The sequence below is a fragment of the Sparus aurata genome, chromosome 1, assembly GCF_900880675.1.
Source record: "Sparus aurata chromosome 1, fSpaAur1.1, whole genome shotgun sequence".
NCBI classification, from domain to species: domain Eukaryota; kingdom Metazoa; phylum Chordata; class Actinopteri; order Spariformes; family Sparidae; genus Sparus; species Sparus aurata.
Window position 1 is genome coordinate 22,823,145 of NC_044187.1, and position 22,214 is coordinate 22,845,358.

At 42.5% G+C, this 22,214-nt stretch overlaps 2 protein-coding genes across 7 annotated transcripts in view; both read right to left on the reverse strand.

The window, feature by feature from the left end:
- tnrc6c2 (trinucleotide repeat containing adaptor 6C2) overlaps positions 1 to 7,861 on the reverse strand; it is a 138,767-nt gene extending 130,906 nt beyond the window's left edge. The window contains exon 1 of the mRNA XM_030435777.1: positions 7,695 to 7,861. The gene's annotated coding sequence lies outside the window, so the exon portion shown is untranslated. The remainder of the gene's footprint in view (positions 1 to 7,694) is intronic.
- Positions 7,862 to 12,657: 4,796 nt separating this feature from the next.
- The window catches only part of septin9b (septin 9b), an 85,975-nt gene continuing 76,418 nt past the window's right edge, over positions 12,658 to 22,214 (reverse strand). For all 6 annotated transcript variants that reach the window (XM_030424093.1, XM_030424083.1, XM_030424074.1 and 3 more), the window contains 5 exons: positions 21,452 to 21,569; positions 18,910 to 19,005; positions 18,589 to 18,685; positions 16,056 to 16,107; positions 12,658 to 14,736 (listed from right to left, as the gene is read on the reverse strand). In XM_030424093.1, coding sequence (XP_030279953.1) covers positions 14,520 to 14,736; positions 16,056 to 16,107; positions 18,589 to 18,685; positions 18,910 to 19,005; positions 21,452 to 21,569 — 580 coding nt within the window. In that variant the 3' untranslated portion in view covers positions 12,658 to 14,519. The remainder of the gene's footprint in view (positions 14,737 to 16,055; positions 16,108 to 18,588; positions 18,686 to 18,909; positions 19,006 to 21,451; positions 21,570 to 22,214) is intronic.

Below are 22,214 nucleotides of genomic sequence, written 5' to 3' on the forward strand. Positions count from 1 at the left end.
AATTCTAAACTACAGACCATCTTGCAATGGAATCCCACCAGCTGTGATGCTTGTCAACATGTTGACATTCTGACCCATTAGAAGTACACAGTCCTTACAACATTATCATACAGCCTTACAGCTGTATCATGTACGTTGGTGACAGACAGACAGACAGACATATGTACACCTGACAAAATACTCAAAGTCGCATCTATGTTTGTTCCCACTATAAAAGGTCTCTCCAGGACCACTTTTAGCCATGAAAGACACACTCAGACACACACAAGGTGAATCATTACTAGCTGATGCTCAGGCAGCTGGTAATACTACTTATTAATTATATCAATTCAGGGTTTTAAACATTACACACTGCACCACAATCTAAAAACATGTTACCCTTACTTAACTGTTCACAATGTTCCACCTGTCAGTGCCGCATATTTGCCTCGGGGAGTTCTGCAAACTATGGTCAGCAGATTTGAGCAACACTTCTGGTGCAGCAGTGATTCACTCAAGCTGCTTGAGGGGGAGTAACATTTCCAAAATCTAAATGTCAAGACTTGATTGAAAAATCAGAGGTGATATTCAAAAAGTTTCATGAATGCAGCAGTGTACCGTCCCGCCTTGAGTACACTTCAGCTTCTTTCAGGAGAGAAAAACTGCAGCGAAGACAAGTGGTCTATCCTGTTAATCACACTGAATCATCATTCTTTTTTTCTTTTTTTTTATCACAGGTGTGGGCTGCGATTCAAAGGTCAGTAACCAGGTAATTCCTTGTTTAGACCCGCCTGTCATAGTTTATACAGGCACAGTGCTGCATGTTAGCATGTCGGAATGCCTTTTCCATGTCACATTGCTGCTGCTGTTGTTGTTGTGTGAAGCTGCTGGCTGGTATCACAGAGCAGATTAGTCAGTTGTTGGGCCAATTCAAACACACACACAAACCCTCCCTCTGCATCACCGCCCCCTCTCCTCCTCCTCTTCCTCCTCTTCCAGCACCCTTATTTACCTTTTTGATTTGGCGCCCTTACAGCCAGAAAGTTTGTTTTTCCTCTTTGTACATAAACAAACGAAAATAGGATGGTGGCAGTCTTAAGTGTGCAGAGGAGGGGCTGAATTTATGGTGAATGCAAAAAGGTGAGACACAAAAACACAAAAGCAGGTGAAAATGACCCATGGCGGCGACATGCCTCGAGCTCCTTTGAAGAAAAGTCAGGAGCTCTTAAGGTTCAGAGAGGAAGAAAAACCTGATTTCTGTTCTTCTGCATTTCTCTTTGTCCTTCCAGTCCTCCTCCTCCCTCCTCCTCCTCCTCCTTCTCCCCCCTCTTTTTCTAATTTTCCTGAGGACGGAGGTGCCTGCCTGCCTGGCACATGACATTGATTTCCATCAGCGCTTGGAAATAACCTCGGAGCCGTTGCCAGGGCAACCCGCATCTACCTTTTTGCATTTTTGCATATTGCCTCTGAGTTTTCCTCTCTTTTTTTTTCCTCCCTCCCCGTCTTTACTTTTTTTCATCGCGTTGGCCGCGGCTCACAGAGCGACGGGATGACAAATGCTCTCAGGTAGAAAGGCGATGGCAGGGGATGGAGAGGAGGAGGAGAGGGAGGAGGGGTGATGGAAGAGGAGGAGAGAGCAGCGGTCGGGTGGGTGGTGTGTTGAGGAGGAGGATGGGGATGCACAGAGAGATGGATGACTATGCCAGGCGGGAGCAGGCAGGGCCGTGGAAACTCTGGCACACAGTATGTGTGTGTTGTGGGGGAGGGTTATTGATGTCTGCCCGTTGGGGGCCGGTGGGGGTGGTGATGGTGGTGGTAGTGGTGGTGGTGGTGGTGGGGGGGGGGGAGAGACAATAAAACACCAGAGCACTGACACCAATGGACTCCTGACTCCTAATTAACTACATAAGGACAGGCGTGGAGATTGAGAGAAAGAGAAAAGATGCATGCAGGGAGATAAAAGAGAGATAGAAAGAGAGAAAACCAATCCCGGATTACATTTAGTGGGCCCCGAGCACCGCAAGACGCTTCTTCCCTTCTGACATGAACCATCGTCTGTCTGTGCTGCAGGCCCATTCGAGCGCTGCCACTCACAATGTAAGCCCATGGGGGGACATCGAGTTTCCTCCTGACAGCGACAGCATGTGTGTATGTGTGTGTCTGTCACGAGTGGCCTTCTCGCTTTGGTCATTTACAGTTCGCTGGTGTCGAGAGGGAGGCATCCTTGTTATTGTGTGGCTCCCTGCAAATTTGTATGTGCACAGGAGCATGGGGCGTGTGAATGGGTGTGCGGGGAAGGGTGGCCATCGAATCAGCGGAGTGTGTCATGAGAAATGTTGATGCACAGAGAGAGAAAAGGGAGAGAGACGGAGAGAGAAAGAGAGGCTACCTACCTACGACATTCCTTCAACATTTGCCTCGTGGTTTCTCTTCCCCTGCCCAGTATCAACACCCCAGTCAAAGTGCAGCCAGGGGGAAAATTAATTTCTTATTACCTGATTATATTATTAGGTTTCGCTTGGAGTGTCACTTAAATATACCACATCAGCATTTCATCAAGCAGGGGTATAGCATGGTATAGAGGAGAGTATTGTAAAGCATGGCTGTGGGTTGAGCGGGGCAGGCCGGCAATGTGAGCCTGAATTGGGTGCCGTAATCGTCTGAGACGTGCCTCCCCATCCCAGCGAATAAAGACTGGCGCTGGCAATATGCTGGCAGAAAGCAATTTGCTCGAGTGCAATTCCCTCTCTGGCGTCCACCAGACACACACACACACACACACACACACACACCTACACACTCATACACACACCAAAGTAGTGCAATGCCCGGCCATTCGATTCACAATGGGTTCAGGAGTGTCACTCAGGTAAAGCACTCACCTACATACACATTTTCTGTCTCTCACGTACACACATACACACAAACAAGACAGGGCTTTTTTTTTTCTCCCTTCATATAAACTCAAGCTGACTGCATTCATCCAGCCAGCCCTCAGATTTGCCTTTCATTCCCCCTCTGCTCCGACACACAGAGGATTGAAGACGTGACCGGTGCCTGAGCGCACCCTGCGAAAAAAAAAAAACGCCTCCATGCATCTCACAAACACACATCACAAACAGATAGTGGAATTTACAGGCCATCAGATGGAGAAAATGGAAATGATATTCGGAGCATTGCAGGGGCAGCTAGCAAGGGCATATACGGGATAAAAATAGAAGCGAAAAGGAAAGAAAGATAGACATTCTGGGTGTAAATCAATCTCATGTTATATATCCCCAGCTTAGAATGTACTGATAAGTCTTGGAGGGGGTACGGTAAATAAAATTGATCATTACAAAATTCATGAGGTCCAGAAATCCTAACTTGGGTCTCTTTCCTCCTGGAGGGCAATGTTATTATTTTTTTCTCTCTCTATCCCTCGCAACAAATCTACACACTCAGTGGCTAAGACTTGAGAAAAGGGCAAATTTGCATACGTTCCATAAGGAAGAAAATCTGATCATATAAATGTAAATAAGGTGAGCTTAACTTATATTTTCCCTGAGAAAACAGTGAATTGATAACATGAGTGAGCAGAGGACGGAGGACGAGGGGTGGATGGAGTGGAGAGGGCTCCAAGGGGCTCGTGGATCAGTTTATGCATTAATGTCAGGGGCTGACAGTGGGAAATTAGCTTTCCTGCACATGCTGGCGCAGGCTTGAAATGTTACTGCTGTGGACAAACAGCAGGAGGCAGTGGTGCAGCATCAGCAGCACAGTTGCAAAAACAGGCTTCATTTGCACAACATCTATGAACCTACCACCCACCTTTTTAAAAAATAATTTGTCTAAAAATGGATTACGTGTGATTACGTGATTACATACAGTAACCCAACAACAGAGTCAAAGTGTCTTCTACAGCTGACAGAATAAACTCAAATAAATTGAAAAAAAAAGAGGGTTATTTTATGCGCGACCATGCAAGTCTCTACTGTGACATACTTATAGGCACGAGTTGTCTCTGTCCTCCCTCTGTCCCTTCCTCTATGTCCATCCTGTCCAAACAAGTATATCACACATACGATATAATGTCTCAAACCCTTGTTCCTCTGTGATGTGTGTCCGATCCATGTTCACTAACTGAGGCAGCAACATAAAACTTAATTCCATCTCGTGTTTGTGAGAATTTATAAAAGTTCCAGCCGTGGAATGATGTGTTTTTGTCGGCCAACCTGGAAGTAAAAATCCCGCTGGTTTGTGCAAAAAAGCCGGACGGATTTTTGAAGGTTATGACACTTAAACATTTTGTTTTAGCAAGAAAATCTTCACAGATGTAAATTAAGGCTAGGCTATAAACAGACTACAATGCAGTCGCTTAACTTAAACGTCACCATTTCTAAGCATATTACTATACAATTACTAGACACGACTTCTATGAATGAATCAATCTACAAGTTAAAATGCTAAAGTAAGAATAGTTTGTAACTAAAGTTCGCCTGTAAAGACAGACAGGTGAGTAGATGGGTCTCCGTTTTTGGCATGATGACTTTTAATATGCCCGATAACTTCTGGAGTTTCATTTAGTCACTCGTTAACAACCACCGTTTTTAAGACACATAAGCGCTTTTTAATTGAACTGTGGGACATTTAATGATGTATTTTTTACAAACAAAACGTGTAAATATTTTAGGCCTGTGATAACCACAGACCTTATTTCAAGCATTTAACCAAAATAAAAACTCTGACTTTGACTTTGACTGAGAGCTAGTTAGTTTAGTTTAGTTAGATTTAGTTTAGTTAGATTTAGTTAGTCAGTAGTTTACCTTAAAATATGGCACCATGTCCCTTTGGATTTTTACCATGTTGTCTGTTCAGTTACTGATCAATCAGAAGCAGTAAAATGATCCATCAGATTCCCTACATTTATAAGATTCATACTTATCAGGGCTTCCCAATCTGAGCCAGAAGAAACTGGCAGCCATGTGAAGACGATCTATTATACAAGTTTTTATTTATTGATGTTTGTGAAAAAGCAGCAGAGAAAAGCCGTATTGTTGTCTGACCTACTGTTATTGTGTTCCAGCAACACTTGATATACAGCTAACTCTGCACTTTTTGCAGGAAGCCAAACTACTTTAGAGGTATATGAATGAACGTCCTTGTCGAGTTCAACATAACCATTTGACTGCTTTACTTTAGCTAATATACTGTATTTGGCTGCAGGGCACACAGGCTTCCCAACTGAATGTAATTGTGACAGATAAAAAGTTCATGGCTGAGAAGATACAAGACAAGCATTCTATTAGGCCGCTCCGGGACACGTTTCTCTACCTACAGAGAAAATGAAAGGACAGTCTCTGTGGCTGTATGTGCTCTGCAGGCTCAAATCAGATTATTCTCCCCACCTATTGTGACTCAGAATTTGATCTTTTCGTTTCTGTCCAAACAAACACTCAATTAGATTTCCCTCCTTGTATTGACTTCACATGTAGGCCACAAATTGTAACAGAAACACAGGGGCAACAAAAAATGTTTAATTCTTCCTCAGAGCAGCACAACCCACCAAGGAACAAAATGTGATTCACATTATCATGACCTCGAAGGGGGTTTCATCGCAGTGTGACTGTGAGGATGCCAACTCGGTCAATGGTGCATGAAACTGCCTCCTTTTATTGGCATGGCATTCAATCAGTTCCTCCTGGGTATATGTCCTTGGCTTTGCAGTGGGGGCCACCCATTACAGCACTCCCTGCACCTGCCCACATCTTACTACCCAATCCCTTTTAATGGTTTTCCCCCCTCGCTTCCATCCCTGCATAAATACAATCAGCCCTGTCAAGAAAGGCAGAACCACTTGCTCTCTTCCTCTATTGTTTCTGATTGATTATGCAGAGCAACCATCGCTCCATCCATCCCTCCCCACGTCTTCGAATTGCACTGGAGTTGGCTCGATGCCAGGAGAACCTCCCCCATCCTTCCTATTCCCGCCCTCTGACCTCATAGTGTGCCCACCCACCTATACATCACCCTCGTCCACCTCTGCCAGGGCGATTCTTGCCCTAAGCCATTAAACAAAGACAGAAGACATGGTGGGAAAAAGATATACTTTTACCATTCAAAAAAAACACACAAATACAAGCCTAAATGATAAAATTGTACCATTTAGTTTAGGGGTGGGCTGTTCTGGTCGAAAAGAATATCAAGATCAATTTAAATGCAGTCATGATGCATAATCTAAATTGAAATCCTTTTTTTTTTGTAAAAAAATTCCCTGCAGACTACAGGCAGACTTGAATTAGCCTGTGAATTTCTCCGTTTGCACCATTAAAGCACAACATTGAATCACATTGTTTAACTAAGCTCCTCATCAGCATACGTCTGGCTACACTGCATTATTTACAGTACGTCAGCCAAACAGGAGCGACGTGAAGGCATTTGTCTAATCAGTCATCATCACTCGTCCCAATTGCTCTGTTCACGGACGGCAGATCTGCTAGTCAATGAGGTAATAAAAAGTTTGGCAACTGAAGTAAGAGGACGTTAAATACTTCAACCTCAGTGATTTGCCTGAAAGTAGATTGTGGACGCCTTCAAGATCGATCACAATCTAAAATCGTCAGATCCCCTGCTAGCATTGCTCAGCCAGTCTTCAAACACCGAGGAACCAAAGCACAACATTGGTGAAAAACTTTAAGGCAAACTACTTATATAACTGAAAACGTATCATGCAAGCAATGTGTTTCCTTTCACCCTGCCCACAGGGGAGCAGCCTATCTGCCATCGACTGAAAGATGGCCACGAGAGGAACCATTTCTTGCTGTTTTTTCACCGCAGCCTGGCGGTGGTGGGTAGCGATACAACTGCCTTGGCATGCCAAAGCACCTTGAAGGCTGATGGTGGTCTATATTTCATTGTCAATTGCTCCTATTATCATGCAAGGCACATTCGCTCGCACTCTGCATCGGTGTGAGCTTTAACTGATGTGCCAGTCAGTCAGCCCCATTAAACCCCAAAGCAGTCCCTGGGCAGCCCTTTTGTCTTCACTATTTGTTCCCCTCAGCAGCACTAAACAGCAGCTCGCACAACATTCACTCCAACTAAACAACCTCCGCCTCCCTGGAGAGGTATGCCTTCTCCTTTCCCACCTCCGCTGGTGACTTTAATGAAATATACAGCTGTCTTTTAATCAAAACAAGGCCAATTTGCATATGGACAGGAAGGGGGCGGCGGACCCTCCTCCCCCTTGCCTTGACAGTACGAGAGCTGCCTGAGATCCAGGCAGACGAGCGCCCTGATGTCACAGCGGCGGGAAGGAGATGGAGAGGAGGTAGGAGGAGGAGGAACAGGAGATGCAGGAGGTGTGGATGAGGGCGAGGGGAGGGGGCAGTGGTGTAGGAGGGGCGGGAACATGGCTAGAAACAAGCAAAATCCAAATTAAGCAAACGAACAGATGGATGTGGCACATTAGCATACATCAACAACAAAACAGGGGCGCCATGCCTGTTTCCAGGAGAGTGTTTAGAGTTGGCAGGGCTCAAGGGTAAATCGGGCAGAGGATTAGAGAATACTCGTCGTGTGTACACGTATTTGTGACCGCTTACATAAGTTGACGATTTTAAAAGATGCTGATCATCCCCGAGAGAACAGGATGACACAAAATACAATCGTCAGCATGCACAGTTTTAATAAATGCAAAGCCATTAACAAACAGCGATTAATTGCCAACAAATTACCTTGCGTCGATTACTTTGGAGGTGCTGTGCAGCGAGGCGGGGGTTGTGTGAGCTGGGCAACGGGTAGCGATCTTTTGTTTTGGGTTGTTCGCGGCTGAGGACTGAGGAATGGGCAGATATAACAGAGTTCTCTCCTGTTCTGTGTGTCTAAGTAGCTCTAAAGGAGACTGAGGCTGACGAATAAAATGTGTGTGTGTGTGTGTGTGTGTGTGTGTGTGTGTGTGTGTGTGTGTGTGTATTTGGGACTGAGAGGAGCAAGACAACTAGCCACTGGTGCCACACCAGCACAGACAGGCGTTGGCTCACTCTATGATAGGCTTTCCAGCCAGATGGTGAACTGGCTGACTGGAAGTCTATCTGGTTGGCTTGTTGGCTGTCTGGCTGGCCTGCTAGCAAATTGGCTGTCTGGGTAGACGAACTCTGCCTGGTAACGACGGAGCCAGTGTAGGAACAAGGAAAGCCGTGTTTTTCAACACTGTGGGATTCTTTGTCTTCTCGCTCTCATTCCTGTCTTAAAATCTGGCTCTGATTTTTTACTTGCGCAATTTGGTATAAATGATGCACAAAGGGATAGTACTGTATCAGCCATTACGGACTGAGACACTGCAAGATTACAATGGTAGAAAAGGAAGAATGGTGTTGTGGCATTATTCTTACATGAATGCAGTGCAACATGAATCACTGTTTTCCTGCCAGAAGAATCTCATAATGTGCAGCCATGGCGCAATATGGTGGAGGGTGAAGTGCAGTGATATATTAGACAATATGATCCAGCTGAGACACATAATGTACCTGCTGTTAGATTTGGCATTGGGTTTCTATATTTCTAAAGCAGCACTGTGGTTGAGGGAAGAGACGAGCCACCCTTTCCTTCCAGAGAATTAATCAGTAGAGTTACAGTGCAGCCATTTAATTTTCTCTCACTGAAAGAGCTATAACCCTCTGTGAATTATTTGCAAGCCCCATTGTTATAAAAAAAACACACACACAGTCATACCTTGCCAATCTCCAACTGCACCACCAGTGCTGTCAATGCGGCAGACACATCATCACAGAGTCCAAAGCCCAGCCAGCCACCTGCAGTCAGACCGCTCACCATCTGAGAGAAAGTGATGAAACACATTTCATCATGCTGTCAAATTTAAAGGCTCGTCAGATCTACCTCGCTTGAGCTGATATAACTTAAAATTATGCCCTGTAGCCAGGTGTTGTTGAGTCGCTAATTGATTCAGACCTCCGACTGTTTCACAGTGTCCCACTACTGTATTTAGCATCTGCTAATCCCCGCAAACCATGTTTAGAGCATCCCGGGGGACATTTATTCTGTTCATGGCCTTCTGTTTACATACAGTATATGTTAGAAACGAAGGCTTTGATGAGTCAGTTTCCTCTTTTACTGAACTGCTGACCAGACCAATGTTGTTGAAATGATTAGAAGTCGTTCTGAACTACAGTCCGACGGATGCTGAGTTGCAGTTCTCAGGTGAGCTGAATGAAGGGACTGATGGATGACGGACTGACTGAACTGCTGACACCAGGTTTAAAAAAAAGACTCTGAGGTGTCCAAAGGGCTCAACAAAGCCATGGTTCTCTCTTGATAATACACTTTCCTAAATATAAAGACCTAATAAATTTGACCACATGGAGGCTGCTGTGGACAGTAAATAGCAAATAGCAGCAGCCTAGATAGAGTTATTGGTTGTGTATCTCATATGAACAATTGAACTATCCCACATAAAATACATAAACAATCTGCAATTTATAATGTAAATGTCATGAATTTGGAGAAAGATATGGGTAGCCCATATTTAATTGCTAGGTAACCTATAGGCAGCTAGCTACTTGTTAGGAAGGGGACTTAAGTCAAATAGTTCATTAAAGAAGCTAGCAAGCCTTTAGGTAGCTGGCTAGAAGCTAAGTAAGACAGTTAGGTAGCCTTTTGGTTGCCTAGCTTGTTAGTAGATACATAAGAGAACTAACACGCAGCTAGCTAAAAAATAAATGAAAAAAACTAGCTAGCTTCTACTTAGCTGGCTAGTAGCAACATAGTGATAGCTGAACATTCAAACAGTTTAGCCTCTTGCTTTTTTGTGAATAAAGAGACAATAGTTCAAAATGTCAATATCTATTTTAGTAATACATTTCTAAAGCCAGACTCAACTCAAATTATCAAAACATCAAGTGCATGAAATAGATTGCATTATAAATGGCTCTAGTGGTCGTCAGTGTTTCACATTAACAAAAAAATGTGTTCATTATCTGTAAAAGATACTTGAGGCATGGTTGACAACTTAGCCTATTAGCAATCAACAATTTGACAGTGTCAAAGCGTCAACTTAGTTTTTAACTTCTTGCGTACACTAAAAATAAAAATAACAAAACCCCAGAGCTCGGCTGTTGCCAATTAACACCCTCTTTCATTTCATCAAGTTTCTGTTTCTAAAAGAAAACTTATTTATTCATGTAGAAACAAATAAAAATGTACTTTAAAAAGACCGCACCTGGGAGAATTAAAATAAGTACAGTAAGAACTGTTGCTAGTTCACAAGTCCAGATGCTCAAATGAGAATAGAAACAAAATGTGACTTACTGGAAGAATTTGCACTTGCACTAATATGTTGGCTCTCATCAGGGTTTTTAAAGGAAAAGAAAAAGCACAGGACACCAAAAACTGCTGATTCTTTATCCAATCAGGGCGGGACACAAACAAAGGAGGCTGCACCTTTAAGAGAAACCTTTCAAAATAAAGGTCAACATAAACTACAGGAATGATTGAGAATTCCAATATTGATTGTAGACTTTTTACAGTACATTATTCACAATTATGTTTAATACTTTCCATGTCTGTGCTCTACTTTGCTTTTGTGGGTGGTTATACAAGATGTTGTGTGAGCATAGTTGCTCTTTTACCTTGTTTTGAATAAACCCAATGCAGGCCATGTGTTGAACTGGCTGAATAAAAGACAGACTAATTCAGTTAGGGTTGCCAGGTTATCTTTCACATTTACAAACCAGAATCATTGTGTAGAAGAGTTCATAGTGTCCAAAGCACCACAGAATATTGTTAGTGCCTGTCAAGATTAAGAACACATTTCCCATAAGTCAAACATGATCTTTGTGTCTTTGATCAAAGGTTTTCTATTTGTCTTTTCAGAGGAGGTTGGAGATGCTTTTTTTCCTCCACAGTTATTTCAGTTTTTCCACAATCTGTCGTTTCGAGAAAGAAGCTCTGAAAGCTGTTTGGCACTGACGATCTCTCTCTGCGCCATAAGGTAATCCATTTGGTTTCTGAACAAATCTGTGCTGGTGTCATACATTGTAAAATGTTGTGTAGAATTTGGCAGAAAATGGGGAATTCTTGGTCACATTCACAGTAATGATACCGCTTACTAAAAAGGCTTACAGAGAGGTTCTAATCTTTGCAGCAACTCTTACTGTCAGATTTACTGCACTATTTCACACATTTCCATTGGAGAAATGCATTGAAAGAGTTGAAAATATGCTGTACCAGTAAGAAAGTACATGTCAGTTCTTATGCACCACCAAATTGGTCTGGTACCTGTGCCAGCCAGTGGATCAGACGCAGTGTCACCGCTGTCATTATCACTCACCTTCATGCTTCACGATGGCTGCCTGGGAAACTGTTTAGATGGAGGTGTCAGTGTTAGGTGAGTGTTCAATAGATACTGATTTTTCTCCAACTTTCATTGTCTCTCACCTTCACATTTGTCATTTGTCTCCCCGGCGGTGTATTGTCCTCGGCGCAGAGGAGTTTTTAAACCAATGAATCCAACACATAGATGGCAGGAAAAGCCACGGCAGGAGCTCCGACGTGTGAAAGGGTGGCAATGACCTCCGACAAACAACACTGTCAACACATTACGATCAGCAGGGTGGTTGAGAACGAGGGTGACAGGAGGTGTAAATGAGAACTCACATTAGACCAGTGCAGTGTGAGCATGAAATGGTGCCACTGCAAAGCCGCAAATTGACATTTCCTCCTAGCTGGGTTTGTGTTGTGAAAGTGGTGCAAAGATATATGAATGCAAACCATTATAGGAAAAATGAGCTGTAGTCAAGGTTCAGGTGTCATTACATGTTCTCCAATAAGTAATTCTTAAGGCCAAATGCATTGATTATAGCCTCTCGCAATATAATGGGATGTTTTAATCCACCTGTTTCCCAGAAAGAACATGGTAACACTTTATAATAATCATTAATACTTGGTAAATTTACAGTCAACTAAACTTTAGTTGATAGTTATTTCATAGTTAACAATAAAATGCTTTATAAAAAAAGTTATTAAGCAATTGTGAAGCTTTACAAACATCAGTTGCATCTTTAGTATGGCCATCCAAATAATGTTTATAGATAAACTGGCTATTGCAAAGTGTTACTGAACATTATTGAACGCCTAAACAATGTGTTAAAAACAGCCACTGTGTTACTTAACATCAAAATGCTTCATGGTGTTACAGAACTATATCCTCTGCTATCTATTTTCATATACACACATCCAAAAGTAGTACCAGAGACGTTCTACTATTGTACCTTGTATTCTAGAAGGACTTTGGTAGTACTAAAATGGCAAAGAGCTCAAGAAGTCAAACCCATTTAAGATGTTCTAAACCTACTGCAGTACGCAATGCGTTTCGTGGCTTACTCCTTAATTAGATACAAGATACCTCCATGAACATTTGAAGGATACACATTTGTTTCAATTGATTAAATGTCGACAAAAAAGATCAATCGTCAGACATGCGAGGGTCTGAGGTGAGATCTAAAAGATTATATCTGAAAACATGACACGCTGAAAACGTTCTTAACCAATTAAATGTCACTTGAAAATAAGTCATCGACATGTTTTCGTCCAACAATGTCAGGAGTGTTCTAATTTAATTGAGCCTCAGCTCTTTGCTGGGACTGAATCCACTCTCAACATTTCCGAAGAATCAAGACAATCAACTTTTAACAATAAAAATATCAATCTTTATTCTTTGAGATAGCATATCAAAGATAAAACCTTAATCTATAATACCATAACAAATTACACAAGAACTATACAACAGTAAACAAAGTGTCACCCAATAACCTTCTGGAGACAAAAGACGAATAGTTCTCTTCTGTTCTTTTCTCTTCGGTCTGCATGTAAAATGGTTCAGATGTGAATCAGAGAGGCAGAAAGTAATCATTTGGCTTATTTTTGTCAGGACTTTTAAATTTAGATGCAGACTCTATAAAATATCCTTTGAGTTTGTATGAATGCAGACATCATGTTAGATGATGGCTAGTATTTAATGTTATTGCATAAATTCTTCCTTACAGTCGGTGACATCCCCCCCCCCCGATGATAAAATGCTTCCACTTGCGATGAATGCCACCGTTCTGAACATTATCTATTTTGGCAGGATCAGCTGTATTAATTAATAATCGCTATACAAATATAGACCACATTTGTACTTCACCTGCAGGTAAAGTCATTTGGCACTATAGTTACAGTGCAGCCTTACCAACAGGGAACAAAACACACTGTATGAATGCAGGCAACTAAAAAACAAGCACTGTCTAAAGCTACAAGATGATCACTGTTTAAGACCTGCAACAAACCTCTGGAAGCCAACAGCTGGAATGAAAGAGTTAAACTGATTACACTTAACATACACATAAATACCTATTCATAAATCAACTCTATATACGGTATGTGCTTCTCTTTAGAACAGAAAAAAAAGACTTTTATTTGGTTTTACAGTCAGAAAAAAGAAAAAAAATGACAAAATGGCTGCATGGGACAACAGTTGCACAGATTCCTCCGATCTTACACAATAATATTAGAACATGAACAACAGCATTAAAAATACAATAATAAATGAGCGATGTAAAATGCACGACTGTATTACACAACATTGGCTTTATATAAGAAAGAGACAGGCTGGTTTGGCAAAAAAAAAAAAAAAAATATGGGGGGGTTTCTTAAAAACATCATAAGACGGTGGGAAAAATGACAAGAGGACTAATTTTATCCGCAAGCTGCTCCACACTGCCGCTGGTTTCTATTTCTTTTTATTATTTCGCAGTGCGGAGGTGTCGACAATATCTTGACTTCCTCCATAATACTATAAACCTAATCTAGATATTCCTACTGAACCCTGGTTTTCTATACACCACAACACAAAGCAGACCAGGCCAGTGGCGCTAACAGTTATTCTTAGTTTAGAGCTAATCTAGTTTCATCTGATATGCTGTACTTCATTTTGAATTGTGTCGTTTCTGCTCGTCTGGAACTAAACCTCCTACTAACCCAAGATCCTGCACAGGTATTCTGCACACACAAGGCTTTGTTTCCCATCATGCTGATTAATCAAGATCGAAATCTTTTGCAACGCCGCTGCAGTCCTGACAGCGAGCCGACGCTCTAAAAATAAACCCAGCAGCCAGTGTACATGAGGCATGTACTGTATAGATCTACTTTCATGTATGCCCTGTGAACTGGTTTATTGTAAAACAAATCCTGAATGTAGATTGCACTGGGCAGACAGGCAGATGGGAACAAAAACAAGAGATGTTCTGTGCAGTACGAGGATCTGCATGCAGAGTTGCAGACTGTAAATAGTCCGTGGAAGGAAAATGTTGGGATCTACTCTGCATCCTGTGTCTTGTTACGTCCTGATAAATTAAAAGGTTTTTGGCAGCGAAAAGTTCCCCCTAGCTAACAGAAATTGTCTTCACAGCATGAGTGTGTGTTTGTGGACTCTTGTAAACAGAATACATGCGTTGTATGTATGTATGTATGTTTTACGCCTGGCTGTGTCCAGATATCAGGACTATCTACATCTCGTGGGACAGGGCTTCGTGCTGAGGAGCCACTCCGTTGGCCTGCAGGGCGATGGGCTGCTCCTCGGGCTGACCGTTGGCCTTTGGCTGAGCAGCAGGATGGTCGGCGGGGTGTGAGTTGAAATGGATGTTGGACTCATTTAAGCGGCGGACACGATACGTCTCGTAGTGGATGCTGCCGGTGATGTCTTTGATGTTCTGCATGTGTGTCCTGAAAGAAGGAAGACAGTATTACTACAACAGTAAGTACTGCCTATAGAAACACGTGCTCATGTGTTGTTACGTGTTTTAGCCCAGTGGTGCCCAATGTGCATGCCATGGGCGGTATTTTGTTTTTTACTTGAATAATAATAGATTTTTTTATAATTATTATTTGACAGTACATTTTTACAATTGGCTAATTAGACTACTTTGGAGCTAGCTTTTTAAAATTAGAGTGAGCTAGCCGTCCCGATACTGCTATGCCTCATCTGCAAGAAACATGATCATACTCTGTGCCATTGGTGCTAAACAAAATCATTTAGCACTTATGATAGCTAAATAAAAAAACTAAATCAATTGTGTTAAAATTTTAAAATGTTTACTTTAGAACAAAACAAAAGAAATTAGTTATTTCATTCAGCGTAGTAAGAGGGGCCTTTGTGTTGTACGAAATATGACGCAAAAGCCAGGAGGCGATTAGTTTAGCTTAGCATAAGGATTGGAATCAAGGGGAACAGCCCTGTCCCAAGTCTAAAGGGGCTCTGGGGAACTTCTGTGTTGAGCTGGAAGCCAGAGAGGGGAGAGGGGCACTGAGGTGAACAACTTGAGAATGTGCATAAAGTCACATCCTTTGTACTGTCGTGGAAAACCTGACCCGAGTCCTTCACAAAGAAATCCACAGTCCAGCAGCTTTAAACAACTTATATAAATTGTCCACAGGCTTGTAAAGGCACCTGAGAGACACGGGGAAGGTCTTATTTCTCATGTCGCGTTATAATCCAATTTACAAATTGCTACAAATTGTTACATAGAACCCCTTTAATATTGTATTTATTGCCATACTGACCAGGGTAAAGGCATATATTATTTCATGTAATGCTGATATAAATTCATTTATAAAAATCAACATAATTTGTTCTGATGGTTTCAAATATCCTTGGTTATATGGAGCTGAAAAGGCTGCATAAGGTATGCACAAAATTGGAGTGGGGTGGCTCAATGAAGGAATAAAGTTTGAAAAAACTTTGAGAGCCATCGTTTTATCCTACAAATCAGGGGTAGATTAAGACTCCTGTACTAACAAGCAACGAACAAGCTGACATTCAATGGAAACTCTTTGTATTAAAGCCGTCAGTAACACCATCTAGCATCTAGGGAAGCACTCGGCCCATCTAAAAGAATTTAATGAGGATTGATTTCAGCCGGGGAGTGAAGCTTCTTAAACTCTCAGTGCCGTTTTACTTTTAAAAAATGTGAATCCAACAGTAATATCAGTTAATTTATCATAAAGTCAATTAAATAATACTCTGGAGTGTGATTAAAGCTCACCTGATGAGGAGGTCTCGCAGGTAAGCGAACTCACAGTGTGCAGTGTTCTCCACTGCAGAGAGAGAAAAGAGGAAGCATTAGTTGAATTACATAATTTGATAAACCCACACCAATAATCCTGACTTTTAAGCTTTTGAAGTCAAGATAAATCACATGCACAGGGAAAAGATGCCTGTCACATGAAATGGATGTAACGAGATAACTAAATATGATTCCTCTCCTACTCAGGCTCGCCCGCCGTTCCTCAAAGCACCACAGAAGGGCAGCGTTGCTCACAAGTCGACTGAAGGGCATCCTCTAACACGACATCTCCAGCAATTTTCCTAAGCCAAGATAACACACTCCTCCACTTTGGAGTAATTTAATACATCTCGGCTCTCGTCTATATTGGGGAACTTTAAGTGAGACGTTTTAACAAACTCCCAGTGACAAGCTGCTGGTGCCTCCAGTCGGGCTAACACGTGTTTGAATTATAGATTATGTCAAGAATTTAAATGAAAAAAAAAAAAAAAAGAAGGAGGGTGCTATTTATGTAAAGCTTTGAAATCCAGAGGCAGGAAATTAAATTCTCTTTGAAAGGAGGAGAGAGGAATAACTGCTGGTTGTGTGAGTGCTGATTAGTGGCGTCAAGGGAACGTGTTACTAACTGGTAATAAGCTGAACTCTCTTCTCATGGAGGAGTCCCTATATACGGCACAGTATATAGATTTAAATGCACGCCTCCCCCCTCCGTCTCTAATTGTACACTCAGCCCCTGAAAAATAAAGCGTTTCTTCTCCTCTTGTGATATAAGGAGACTTGACTTCCGGCTTCTTCTCTCCTGAGGCCAAAATCATGATTTCAGTGCCGACAGCCCAACAGCTTCCTCTCTCCTCCTTTTCCTTGTTCCCTCTCTACCGCCGCTTGGCTTTTACGAGAATGGGGCCATTGTTCTTTCAGCCAGACAAGACGGCATTTGTCCTACAGTCCGTGTACTTCACCTCCCTAACCCCGCCGCCGTCCTGTGGAGTCGACTTCATAATGCTTGCTGAGAGAGAGAGTGGTAGTAGTACTCACCTTTAAATTCTTAACACTAAAAAAAGGGCTCGTGGTACCTCATGCAAAACGTCATATTTTCAGGGAGAACAAGCGCCTTGTTTTAGCTTAGACTGTGTGTATTTCTGAGGTTGAAGTGGGACCGATATGCTTGAAATATCCACTTGAGCCACTAACCCATAGCATCTGTATACATGTTTTTACAGATTTGCTTGCTGCACATTAAGCTACAAATCCCTATGAAATGGGTGGAGTACAGATAGACATACTGAAGTAAAGTACAAGTACCTCGAAAGTGTTTTAAATACAGTACTTCAGTGCATGTATTCAGTCACTTTCCAAGAATCTCTTTATGAGTTGAACAATGACCCACTTAGAGCTACATGGATATACTCTGTGTGTCTCACATGTGTGTCAAGGTCATGTTCCTAATAAACCAACCACACTGAATCACAGATGAAACAGGCAAACTGCAATTTCCCGGATTCTGCAGCCCGACATACTAACACATTAAAATGTTTTTCTTTTATTAAATGATTTATATTTTACAATGCATTTGCAGCGCAGCCAATAAACTAGCGCTCAGTATGCACTGCAGAGGCGTGCGTTAAAGTGCATCCTGGAGAGGAGACTGTTTGTTTAACAGTGATAGTCCAGCTTGCCCCAGCCTCCCTCAGCTGTCATTTTGTCCTCCAACGATACTTTCAATCCCGGTCCAGACAGATGTCCTGCATCTCGCTCCTTCTTACTCTCTCTCACACATATTCAGAATACACACACACACACACACACACACACACACACACACACACACACACGTACACACACTCATGGGTGAGGTGAGGACATTCACTTGCAAAGAACCTCCTTGGCAGTGTGAGCAGGCAGCAAAGGCCAACACACGTAAACTGTATCAAAGTTACTATGCGAGTGTGTGTGAGGCAGTGTGTGTGTGTGTTTTATGTTTCTGACTGTTATCCCAGCGGACGCAGAAAGTCCTTGTAAATCTCTTCATCCTGTCTCATATATCTCCCTAGTTACAGACTCGGAGAGACGTGTGTAAACAAACGCCTGGTAGTCAAACAACAGACGGTCAAACCAGCTGGCTGGATTTTAAAGCTGCAGTTTTGTAACTTTCCACACGTTACAAAAAAAGACCCACCAAAACATTACAATCTGTCGTCTTCTTTGCAAAGCTGTTTCACCTTGTCATTTCTGGTCCATTGTGTGAATGCCGTCAACTGTAATACCGTAAATTAAACAATTCAGTGCGCGACCAAGCCTCCCTGTGTAGATGGACATTATAATATATCACTGTATATGAATAAAAAAAACAAAAAACGATGTGAACGTGGCTGATCCGTGTTTGAACCATCAGGAAACATGCATTATTCTTCCTGGTGCCTCATTTTACATTGCCTGCTTGGCCTGACATGTAACCAGCTGTGCTGTTGCATTGACATGTGTGTATCGGTGTATCTTAGGACTCGTGCATTACCCTCGATGGTGCCCCATTTTGTTTTCCTTCCCAGGATCCTCTTGCCGTTCACCTGGTACTCCTGGTCACTGCCCACAACAGCAAAAGGGATCATCTCCTGTTGAGTGCACATGTGCAAACACAAACACACACACACACACAAAGTCACTGAAGTGTAACCAGTGAATTTTTTTTTTCCAGGTCATGCTTTGATTGTTTCCACTCACTAGAACAAGATGCTGAAATTGACAAGCGTGGCTGTGATGATACCCCACATTTGTGATTGTTATGTCAATCGCTTAAGCCACAGGATCATAGCCTCTATTGTTGCTGCGAACCTACCCTGATTTTGTCATTGATCATCCTGTCGTCTGCATCCTCGTCAAACTCCTTCTGAGGGTAAACGTCGATTCCGTTGGCTCGCAGCTCTTCTCTAATCTGCACAAAGTCAAACAATAAAATTAGCCAAATGCACATAGTAACAGCACACAGAGTCATTCAATAAAAAAAAAAATTAAAAAAATGGCCATCTTATTTAGTTCAATAACTGATAATTGGCCACCCTAAAGAGGTCTTTTAAGTCTTGATAATCAAATGTCAGGGAGGTTTTTCTTACAATAGCTGAATCATTAACATCATTACACTTGGTTCAAGGTTTTCCGTAATGAGAGCTGAAACAGACACTGAAGAAAAAGGGAAGTCCGATTGGCAAACAAAAACAATCAATCAGGTCCAGACACTACATCCATCATCTCACCCTCCGGGCCCACTGGCTCCGCAGCCAACATCGCAGTCCATCCGTCACCATAACACGCTAACACACTTGACGCTTGGCCTGAATCCTGTTTACATCCTGCTATTTAAGCTGACTTGAATAAAGCTGCTCTGACCCACCAGAGGACTTAAATAAACACTTGGTTTTGTTATATAGTCTGGTGCTGATGCTTCACGGTTCCTAATATCCTCGACACAGAGGAGTTAACATGGAGGTTAACCACTCTTCGGAAAATAAAATACATCCAGACAGAGGTACGTGTTATAAAATGGCCACCCCTAAACTCTGCATGTCTTTATAATGACTGAAACTCCAACGCGGTGCAGAAAAGTAGCAGACAAGCTTCTGGGAGAAATGTCCTTTTAATGAGTGACTGCTCACCCCCACAATTACTACTCTGACAATTTCCACTTGGTCCTCGATCAAACATTTCATTGTTTATCCTTGGAAGCGCTCTCAGGCTCACATTATAGGAAGCGAACCAAGTGAAATTCTACAGAAAAGCCACATCAATGGCTGCTTAGAGGACTACCCTCACAGCTGGACACACTAAGGGAAAGCATTTAATAGAAAAAACCCTCTTATTCTGTTTGCATGAGAATCTGCTGCAGGGAAAACGGGGGGGGGGGGGGGGGGGGTAAAAAAAAGTTTGGCACGAGGTGCTTTTTGTCAATAATCTTCAGGGTCATGCAGAGCATGTGCAGCCAACCAAAACACTGCAGCTACAAGTCCCGCAGCCTCCAGTCTCTGCCAGCGACTGGTCCAATCCCTACTTTGTTCTTATTGGACCTTGTTACAGGGAATCGGGGGGAAAACGGTAGCCAACACATCCAATGTGCTTCTCTAGAATGAATAAAGCTGTTTGGGAAGTCTTGGATGGAGGGATGGAGAGATAAAGGAAATGATGGAGGAAGGCAGGTGGCCGTCTGCCTCCTGTGGACCGAGAATTATCAGACAGAAACACACCGAGGAGGGGACGCACAGGATGACCGTTTAAGACTCGAGCCAGGTGGAGCAGGAATCTGTTGGGGCAGGGAAAGGTGGAGTTGATGGCTGTGACATCACAGTCAGGGATTATCAGTAAGGAGAGAGAGGAGGCTCATTTCATGTTAAGTGGCAATGAATGAGACCACTGAAACATACCAAGTAAATACCAATTCAATATATTGTATTGTTGAGACAGTTTCGACATAGTGTTGCTTTAAATCATAAACCAAACTATTGGACCGAAGATGAAAAGATAACTTATATCCTCTGGCTACCATGAACATATGTGCTAAATAACATGGCAATCCGTCTAATAGCTACAGAAAAATACCAAAATGGTGCTAGAATTAAAGAAGAATGGATCACAAAATGTATTAGAGGACATCGCCTTGGAAACAAGAATGTCTGAATAAAATGCAGCCATCTTTACTTGCAATTTAGGAGCACTTAAAAATAAGCAAAGCATAAACCATAAAGAACTTTAACCTTCACCAACTTATCAAAAGGAGGGAAATCATTTGTAGAAACTGATGAATATTCATTGTTTCATAAAATGCTACTTTCCAGTTCCTTTAATTCTGGTTATGTTTAAAAGAGGGTTTTTTGCAGATCTCTCTGAACTCGGATCACTTGTACGATTACCCAGTGATTCACTGGTAATGAAGGGCCTTGACTTGAGAGTCGTGGAACGCCGCTCAGTAAATAAATGCTCCAAATAAACAGCTCCTCAACGTTTCCGTCTGGACTGAGCATGACTTGTTACAAGTGTTACAGCTGTAGAGATCCCAGGATGGGTACAGCATGGGTTTGCCCAGATGGCTTTTGTTTGTGGTGCTTGGCAGCTCTTCATATGTTACTGTCACCGACCTGTGGTTGTGGATATGCGTGCACGTGTGTTTGTGGCGGTGAATCCGCTGACTATTTGACCTCCTGATGCACTCACACATTTATTTTAAGCTTTCTTTAAAGACCTGTTACAGGATCTTGCTAAGTGTGACGGGAGGGAAATGTGGCCACATATATTAATGCCACAAGCAAAAGCAGCTCACACACAAAATATTTTCATGACATCTCTGCCACCCAAACACCCACGCACGTCCACAAATACACTCTGACTCTCACCGTCTGTTTAAAGTAGTCCCTCTCCTCCAGGGTGAGCGTGTCGGCCTTGGCGATGACGGGGACGATGTTGACCACCTTGCTGAGACGCCTCATGAACTCCACATCCAGAGGCCTCAGACTGGGGGAGGAAAGAGATGACAGCTACAGTAAAATGTCAGAATATAGCTATGTGTGTGTGTTTGGATGCACTCAGGTCTTGAGCTGTAAACAAAACCAGCAGGATGTAAACTTTATCCAACTCTGTGTGACAGAACTGTTAAAAGCTAGAGGGAGTCAGGCTTGGGGTTGTCCTTTCTGTGCACCTAAAGGATCCACTATGGCAAGCCTAAGCATGTGACTCATGTAATGAAAAGGAGTAACCACTAGAGGGCAATCTTTGCCTGTTCCATTACACTCCTGGTTTCATGTTGACACGTTGGTTTCTTGCTAAAGTTCATTTCCTTTTCTCACCGAAACCTATTTCTCGTTCAGTCTTGAGGTGTGATTTCTCATAACTTTGTGAGTGTTAATACATGAAACAGTCTCATGCAGCTCTCCGTCCCCATCCGTTCACAATATTCCACTTTCACTTAACTCTGGAGTACATTTGGAGTAAAATCAGACATTTTCAGCATTTTTGTATCACGTCAGTGATTTGCGATGCTGTCCTTAAATCACTCGGCACTGTTCCACACTGCTGTTCTGCTCCTGTGAGTTTCCTCTTTCCCTCTGCCCTCCATTTTTTTTCTCAACGTTGCCTCCAGGTGTTCCTCCAGACAGACTC